General features: G+C 42.3%; 1 protein-coding gene across 1 annotated transcript; it reads left to right on the top strand.

Annotated features, from left to right (window-relative positions):
* Positions 1 to 4,866: 4,866 nt before the first annotated feature.
* Positions 4,867 to 8,222, top strand: lyz (lysozyme). Its single transcript, NM_001163157.2, has 4 exons — positions 4,867 to 5,036; positions 6,335 to 6,493; positions 7,929 to 8,007; positions 8,092 to 8,222. The coding sequence occupies exons 1-4, from the start codon at positions 4,910 to 4,912 to the stop codon at positions 8,156 to 8,158; spliced, it is 432 nt and encodes a 143-aa protein (NP_001156629.1). The 5' UTR covers positions 4,867 to 4,909; the 3' UTR covers positions 8,159 to 8,222.
* The last annotated feature ends 839 nt before the right edge of the window (positions 8,223 to 9,061 follow it).

The raw sequence follows: 9,061 nt of genomic DNA on the forward strand, positions 1-9,061 counted from the left end.
ATGAACTACAGTATAAACAGTAAGTTGGTTTAGTTTCTGCTAGGAAGAATAAATGAAGAATTATTTTGAGTTCAATATTATAGTTATTTTTGTTTAGTTTTGTTTAGTTTAAAGTGAAGTGAACTTAAGATTAAAGTTAAGTTTAAAGTTTAGTTTAGTTTAGTTTAGTTTAGTTTAAAGTTTAGGTTAGGTTAAGTTATTTTAGTTTAGTTTAGTTTAAAGTTAAGTTAAGTTTAGTTACTGTACGTTTAAAGTTAGGTTAAGTTTAGGTTAGGTTAATTAAGTTATTTTATACCATGGTCCGTTTGAATACTCGATTCTGATTGGCTGCTGGGTTTGCATTAAAACCTGATAACCGCACGGTGAAAAAAGAAGTTCGGCTAGCTTAAATGTTTTGTATCACTGCGCCGACTTCTTTAAAACAACCTTTTGCTTCATCATCTGAACAAAAACAAGCGTTAAGGGGTGAACTTTATCTCTGAACTGATGCTTTATTCAAGCCATCGGGACAATCAGCCTATATATATCGCCGAATCTTGACTGCAGCGGTGGTGCGCATTGCGCCGCATCACGTAACACATAGTCCGCTTTTTGTGATAAAAGCGATCCAAATCGTAAAAAAAAACCAAGAATTAAGGGCTAAAACCTGGTTGATAGGTATTGCTTTTGTAAGTGACCATGCCATAAGCGGGTTGATGGCCTTCGAAGTGTGCGGTTATTACTTTTTAACGCACTTCGCGGAAGCAACGGTTCAGGCTTCCACGGCGTGCATTAAAAAGTAATAACCGCACACTTCGTCGGCTATTAACCCTTACTTAGTTTAGTTTAGTTTAAAGTTTAGTTTAGTTTAGTTTAGTTAAGTTAAGTTAAGTTAAGTTAAGTTAAGTTAAGTTAAGTTAAGTTAAGTTAAGTCTAGCTAAGTTAAGTTTAGTTAAGTTTAAAGTTAAGTTAGGTTACGTTAAGTTTAGGTTAGGTTAGTTAAGTTATTTTAGTTTAGTTTCGTTTTAAGTTAAGTTTAGCTTAAATTTAAGTTTAGTTTAGTTTAAATTTAAGTTTAGTTTAAAGTTAATTTCAGTTTTAAGTTTAGTTTTGTTAATTTTAGTTTAGTTTAGTTTAAAGTTAAGTTAAGTTTAGTTTTAAGTTAAGCTTAGTTTAGGCTAGGTTAGGTAAGTTAGTTTAGTTTAAAGTTAAGTTAAGTTTAGGTTTGGTTAGTTAAGTTATTTTAGTTTAGTTTAGTCTGAAGTTAAGTTTAGATAAGTTCAAAGTTAAGTTACATTAAGTTTAGTTTAGTTTAGTTTAAAGTTTAGTTTAGTTTAGTTACGTTTAAAGTTAAGTAAAGTTTAGTTTAAAGTTAAGTTCAGTTTATTTTACTTTAGTTGCGTTTAAAGTAAGTTACGTAAAGTTTTGCTTAGTTTAGAGTTAAGTTAGGTTTAGTTAAGTTAAGTTGAGTTAAGTTAAGTTTAGGTTAGGTTAGTATAGTTTAAAGTAAAGTTTAGTTTAGTTTACTTTAGTTAAGTTAAGTTTAGGTTAGTTTAGCCATTACCTATTGAATTCTATGACTTAATGTTCTTTATGACTCATGTTTACTTTACAATCACCACTATGAGGTAATATTGGGCTAAAGAAATAAAATACAATTGAATATTTTCTATTTTATAGACAGCAGAGATGTCCAGAGTTTATCCTATGGGAGAAAAAAACCCAGAAATGATGCAGTCTGGATTTTTTCACTGTGTTTAAATGGTCACCCGTTTTTCAATTGTGAACTATTATTTTCTGAAAACAGATGATTCATGGTCTGCGCCTCTGGAATCTCACCTGACGGCTCCCTGAGGCATTCTCAACTGAACCAGATCCCTCCCGCCTTAAAGACTCCATTCCTGCCTCGGCGCTGCCCCGTCTGGGCGGAGATTCTGCTAACAAGTGCCTCTTCCTTCTCAAATAAAACCTGGTTTCTTCCTTTCTAATTTTTGTGCATCCTTCCAAAAACCTCACAAGATCGGGACTATTTTAAATCTCTACTCAAAAACACGAAAAAGCTTCTATATTCAACAGTTGGTGGTACATTTATTTGTCTTTTGTGTAAATTAATGTGCTTTGTAAGAAGTTTGAAGGTTGTACGTTTCAATGTATTTCCCAAATTTACATTAGATTTACTACATATCTGATTAATCGTTTACAGTTGAACAAAAAAGCCACCTGAACAGGTTTGACTCTTAAGGCAGACCAAACACAGCACGGCTTCAACTTGGACTTGGAGATAAGAATTGAGAGACTGAATAATTCTCCCTCAGGCAGTGGAGCAACGTCAGTCCCCTAAATCCTGTTAAGATGTCTCAAAAGGAAAACTAAAAAATAGAAAACAAATGAAAACAATGAGATGGAAGTTTGGATGTCTGCCTTTTTTGTTTCTTCTGATGAATTGTAATCAAACCTTAAACCTGCAAAGGTTCAAGTCTGTTCAATAAGGAAGCTGACAAATGAGATTTCAAATGCCATTCAGGATACAAAGAAGGTATTTACTTTGATCTTATTGCTCTTCATTGTCAAACAAATGAAAATGATTCTATCTTCTACTTCTAAACTTGTTTGAACTGCTGACTAACAACAATTGCTAACATCAAAAAACCTCTAGATGCCCGTTTTTAAAAAAGTACACAACTTATTGGTCATTTCTGCTCCCGATCATCATGTTGATGATGATTCATCAAAAGGTCAGCGGGATGCTTTGGATCAAAAGATGACAGGAGTTTGATCTTTCATAGATTACTGTCAATCCCTAAAAATATGATCTCATCCATGTGTAATCTGACAGCTCAATTTGTTGCTGAGTTAGTTTCTGAAAAGAGCTTAAAGGTTTAGTAAGCAGGCTGGTCCCGGGGGGGCTGTCTGCTCCTATTGGGACTTGACCTTGGAGGTTAGGAGGGTTGGGGGTCTCCAAAGCACCAATCGGTGGTCGCTAACTAGTCGCTGCCTCAGTCCTGTCTGTGCCTGACTGGTTGGTGTTGGGGGTCAGCCTGCAATGCACCTCGGGGGAAGGAGTTACTTGGCACTGATCCCCCTCCCATCCATGGTTGCGGCATGGATCTGAACCCCTCCCCTCTCAGTTTTATTTACACCTTGGAAATGTTGGGGCCCTTGGTAGGGGGGGTGCTTTGTCCTCTTAGTGCCCCACCCACCAAAATTTAAAACTGTAAGTTTAAATCAATCTGAGAAACAATATAAGGAAATCTGTGTTTTATTTTAAAGCAGCTTCTCCTTTTTTTTTTTTTTTTTTCTTTTTTTTTTTCTCTTTTAACTTGTTCTGTCCAACAGCTGAGCAAACAGATTAGAGCAGAAGGCTTTTTGTGTTGGACAGGTTTTACTATCACAAAAAGAGGTTATATAGCTTCAAGGAACTAGAGTGTAGATTTGTATAAACCCCTTTTTGTCGTATTATTTTTTATTTATTTGTTACATTTAGTGTGTGTGGGGAGGGAGAGGGGAAGAATGTGAGGGGAGGGTGGAAGAGAGTAAAAGGAAGAAAGGTGAAAAGGTGGGGGATACAAGCACTGATTTGAATAAGTTATTATTTTAAGCTGTAACAATTATACCAGATCTGCTGGAAAGACGAATGTTACATCAAAGGTGAAAATCTGACACTAAGATGAGCGAAAAAAATCTGTTCATCAATACACTGTAGGTAAGGAGGAGGGATGAAGCAGACAGGGAGCAGTGTGGCAGTGTGCACGTGCACGTGGGGCTGGAGATACATGCATGCTGCCGACGTGAACCGTGTGTTCATAAAGGGAGCCAGATCCTACCCAGCCAGACCAGCCAGACCAGGAGAGGGGAGGAGAGCCCCCCAGGCCAGAAGCCCCCCCAGCATCCGGACCCAGGCAGCCCGGGAGGGGAGGAGGAGGGGACCGCCCACCCCACCAGCCAGGCACAGAGAGGGCCCCCCTACAGGGGCCCCCCCAATGCCCAGAGGCACAAGCGAACCCAGTGTCCGGCCCCCAGGCCACAAGACAGGAGCGCTTAGCCGTACCAGGCGGCAGCCATGGGGGCCACCGGGCGCCGGACACCGAGACAAAGGCCAGGGACGAAGCCAGGGCCCCCGGAACCCAAGAGCCGGCCACCACCCGACCGGCGCCCCGTCCCCGCAAGCCAGCCCAGGCCCGCGACCTTAGCAACCCAGGGATCGCCACGCACCCACAGCCACAGCCACCCCCCTAAAACCCTACGCACTACCCCCCCCCCCGCCATAATATCTGACCCCCCCTCCCCAACCCTCTCAGTGCCCTCCCCTCTCTGTGATGGGGAGGGAAAGCCCCAGAGGGTCCCAGCGAGCCAGCCCCCAGGTCCGTCCTACCCATGCACTCACACACACATACTCACAATCATCTGGTTACCCTCCCTACCCCCGCCGCCACGCAGTAACCCCCCCCCCCCAGCCAGCCGACCCCCAGCGCCGTATGCCCGACCCTTCCCGCAGCCGACAGGATACCCATAAGCCCGGCCGCACTGAGAGGACCAGGCGGGTGAAGACCGGCTGCCCCCCCCCCCCCCCCCCCCCCACCCATGTATGGAGGTGTGGGAGTGCTGTGTGTGTGCTGCAGGTAAAATAGGAGGTCACCAGTGTGGGGGGCTCCACCGCTGCCAAGCCGCAAAGCCCCCCACTCCGGGGTCCCTCTGATTTTGCTTTTGCAACACCCACTTTTCGAGAACTGTCGCCCAGACCATCAAAAGTGAACTTTACTGTTTATGTTGCAATCATGAAACAGTCAAAGTATGTCAAATGTGAGACTGGAGTCTGTCTACTTTCATGTTGACACTGGACAACAGCCAACAGGATGTCAATAAATGGAGCCGTCGTCTGTGTGCATCAGAATTCGGCAGAACGGACTTTCAGCTGAAGCGAGAGCAGAAGATGAAGAGCCTTGTGTTTTTGCTGTTGGTGGCCGGTGCCAGTGCCAAAGTGTTTGAGCGCTGTCAGTGGGCCCGCCTGCTGAAGGCTCAGGGAATGGATGGGTATCGCGGTGTGAGCCTGGCCAACTGTGAGTACGGACCTCTGCACACGCTGCACAAACACAACTCTAGGAATCACTGCCATGTCAGAGACGATGTTGCAAGTTTAGGGTTTTGGTGTAAACTCAACAGAAAGTCAGACATTATTTCAGAAATTATATTCAGTCTTTCAACAGCTTCCATCCATCTTCTTCCACTTATCCGGGTCGTGGGAGCAGTGTTGTAAGCCAGTGTTTTTCAACCTTTTTTGAGCCACGTCACACTTTAACCTTGACAAAGACCCCGCGGCACACCAGCATCCAAAAAAACAAACAAACTCAGTCTGTATTGATTGACAGCCCCCCCCCCCCCCCCCGCAATCTCATGTGCATTTTTGTGATAATTGTGGCAGAAAAAGCAGGAAGTTGTGGCTGTTTTTTTCTAAAAGATGAAATAAAAGTTAAGTTAGAAAATTCAAAAACAGTTTGATGTGTGTTTGTTGTGGTTTCAAGACGTTAAAGGACGACTCATTGTACGCTAAGACGCTGTCCCTTTAACCCAATGCATCATGGGAGATGTAGTGTGAAAACTGCCGCAAAAGGGCAGACAGACTCTCTTCTCTGAGCTTCATTGTTTTGTTCTCTTGTTCCACCGTCTGACACTGGATTCTGTGGAAAGCTGCACCGCTAAAGACGAGCTTTAGCTGGTATTTTTGTTGGAACTGAGAGACTTTATGAGCTAAATTGGAACAAGGAAGTGGAGACTTTAACCACTTCTGATTGGTCAGACTGATGACATGTGATTAAGCCTCCAAGAATGATTGCCGGAGACAGTTAAAGGGGCGGGACTTTACCGCAAACGGCTTTAGCTGCAGCCAAATCGCGGTACCGTCATTCTTATCAAAATGTCTTTAATAGAATCAAAAAAACACAAAGAAAAATAATTTTATGATCTTTTATATTCCTTACTTCCAAGTGTTTTATCAGGGTTTGTTTGGATGAACACAGAGCTGAGATCCTGGAGATGGGAAATGTTTTTAGATCAGTTAATGAGGGCAATTTCCCACGGCACACTTGACCATCTCCCATGACACACTAGTGTGCCGCGGCACACTCGTTGAAAAACACTGGTCTAAGCACAGATGCCCAGACTTCCCTCCCACTTCCTCCTCTGGGGGGGACCCCGAGGCCTTCCCAGGCCATTAGCCAGCCTCATTAGCATGTGCTGACAGGATTTTTGTGTAGAGGGTAAAGTAAAGCGGTGTTTGTTTAAGGCTTTACCTTATTCATGAATTTGCCAGTTCAGTCTATAGACCTGTGCTTTTTTGGGGGGGGGTATATTTCTGCAGGGGTCTGCCTGACACAACATGAGTCTAGATTCAACACCAATGCCATCAACCACAACAGGGACGGGTCAACGGATTATGGCATCTTCCAGATCAACAGTTATTGGTGGTGTGACGATGGAAAAACCGGAAGAGTCAACGGGTGCAAAATTCCATGCAGCGGTGAGTAACGGAGTGAAAAAAACTTTTTTCTTTTTTTCTGAAATGGACACTGTTAGGAAAAGTTAGCCTCTCTAGCAGACACATTTACATTTTGACTTGTTGGGTTAGAGACAGAAATAAAAGGAACAGAAGGAGTAGCCCTTTCACAGCTATGGAATCATTCAGCTTAAACCATCTTTGAGGATTTGATGAACTTCAAATGCTCTAAAGGCTTCCCCAATAAGTTTGATCTCAAGCCTGATCCTGAACTGGGAAAGAAAGAACAAACATTAACAACTCACATTGACCTGTCACTCTTTTTTCTATCGTCCTGGATCCTAAAAACCTCTGCGGTCATCCTGTTCCTCCTAAATTCAGTTCAGAATTCTCCTTTACACTGTCCAGACCTCTCTCCTCCATATCTGTCTGACTCCCCTTCATGTCCTCATCTATGCCCCCCGTTCACCCCAGCACCATCAGGAGCATCTGCTCACTAAAATCACACATCCGTAGCACTGAGGTAGCGTGGAAATTAATCACAGGTTCAATTTCCGCCTTGCCTGCCCATGTGTGGAAGTGCCCTTGGGCTAGGGACTGAGCCCCACGTTGCCTCTGGCCATCAGTGTGTGAATGGGTGGATGGGACTTGGGGTCCTAAATCAAGGAAGGAGGTAAAGGACTATCCGAGTATATAGCTATTACCATTTTAAGTCCAAACTCATTCATTCAACTTTTAAAGCGGTTTTGTCCCTTTCGGGGTCACGGGGCTGCCGGAGTCTATCCCGGCCACTCTTTGGCGAAGAGACAGATCGCCAGTCTGCTGCAGAAGTCCAAACTCATCTCAGCTTGTTCTGAAAAACGCCATTTCTTTAGTCAGTTTGTTTCTACTTTGGGATTTAAATGTTTTTTTAAACATAGTTGCTTTTTGAGTGAATGATTCATCTGTGTTTCATTTTTTAAATTAATTCATAATTATGATGGCTATTATTAGCTATTCTATAAAAATATGCCTTTACTTTAATAATCTCTTTAAATGGTAATAGCGTATACTTATATATATATAGAATGGTGAATGGTGTATACTTATATAGTGCTTTCTACCCTCTTTTGAAGGCCCAAAGCGCTTTACAGTCACAGTCCCATTCACCCACATACACACACACACACACAGTCGGTGCCTCTGCTGCTGAACACTGGCGCCAAGGCAGGAATTGAACCTGCAATATTACGATCATGGGTCGACCGCCCTACCACTGCACCACGGCCGCCCGTCTTTAGGGACAAAAAGAAATACATAGAGACTAAACAGAAGCCCAACAAGAGCAAAGTTAACCATAGTGTGTATCTCTTTAGCCGTCCCAAAAAGGCTAACCAAAGGCGTCTTTTTGTCATCATTTGTTTTCAGATATGTTAACCAAACAATTGAAACATTTGTTCTCCTCTCTTGTTGGTCTCAGCGCTTCTGTCTGACTCGGTGGGCACAGCCATCGCCTGTGCCAAACGCATCGTTCAGGATCCAAGTGGCATAGCTGCCTGGTGAGACGCAACCATGTGGCAGATGGAAGCAGGCCGGCCGTCTGAGGTTGAAGACCAGTCATAACTGCTTTTTTTTTCCTTTAGGGTGGCTTGGCGTGATCACTGCAGAGGGAGAGACGTGAGTTCCTACATCCAGGGATGTGGATTCTGATCATTTCACACGATTGATGTTTCCATTCATCATATTTACAGAGAAATAAATAAAAGTAAAAATCTTTTTTGTCGCTGTGGTTTGTTAAAATTCATTTTTATTCTGAATTTGTGTGCAAATATTGCTTTAGGTAGGTGTACTTAACTTGGGTGGGTTTTGGTTTAGTGGCCTGTTGAAGAACTTTCAAACGTACGGTCAAGGGAGGCAGGTGAAGCAGTGCCTCACCTGCCATCATCCTGCTATTATGAGATGTATAGCCTACTGATAATATGATAAATGTGTCCACTATCCTGTTCCGCTAATGCAATTTATCTGTTTGATTCTAATCTTTTAATAATTTAATCCTAAATATTCAAATATATGTAGCTGTTTTTTGCGTGTTTCCTGTTTAGTTTCAGGCTACGGGGTCTGCCTCAGATGCCAGATGATGTAATCCCATGTGAAGTGGGTTGATTGTCGCTCCCCGACCTGTAACTTTGTTTACTAAGCATATGCTGATAATGTAATAAACATTATTATTATTATTATTTATACTCTCCAAACCTTTTTATTACATGTCCTTGTTTTCTATTTGATAGGCTAATGTATTTTACATTTGTCTGTCTTTTTTAGTGTTCAGCTCTGAAAAGACAGAATGAGGCAGGAAACCTCTGTGCTTTTTATGATATTAATAGGAAAACAACAGATCATTTGTTTTATCAATGCATAGACTAGATTTTGGGAGGATTTTAACTGTTGGTGTTGCACAAAATATTCTTTTCATCAAAATTAGAAAATCACCAAATAAGCTTTGAGAGCAGGTTTTTAAACATCCAGCTCCTCTTTATTGCATTTCACAAGGAGATCAGCTTTTATTTTTGCCTCACGTAAATTCATGAGAAAAATACAAAACAATTTCCTCGT

The sequence above is a fragment of the Oryzias latipes genome, chromosome 12 (assembly GCF_002234675.1).
Source record: "Oryzias latipes chromosome 12, ASM223467v1".
Classification (NCBI taxonomy): Eukaryota; Metazoa; Chordata; class Actinopteri; order Beloniformes; family Adrianichthyidae; genus Oryzias; species Oryzias latipes.

What these genes read in the sequence shown, in the direction of transcription:
- lyz (NM_001163157.2), top strand. Translation starts at nt 4,910, where the DNA reads ATGAAGAGCCTTGTGTTTTTGCTGTTGGTGGCCGGTGCCAGTGCCAAA. An exon ending in CGGTGTGAGCCTGGCCAACT is followed by an intron (nt 5,037 to 6,334) that starts GTGAGTACGGAC and finishes ATATTTCTGCAG; the next exon opens with GGGTCTGCCTGACACAACAT. An exon ending in CCAAGTGGCATAGCTGCCTG is followed by an intron (nt 8,008 to 8,091) that starts GTGAGACGCAAC and finishes TTTTTCCTTTAG; the next exon opens with GGTGGCTTGGCGTGATCACT.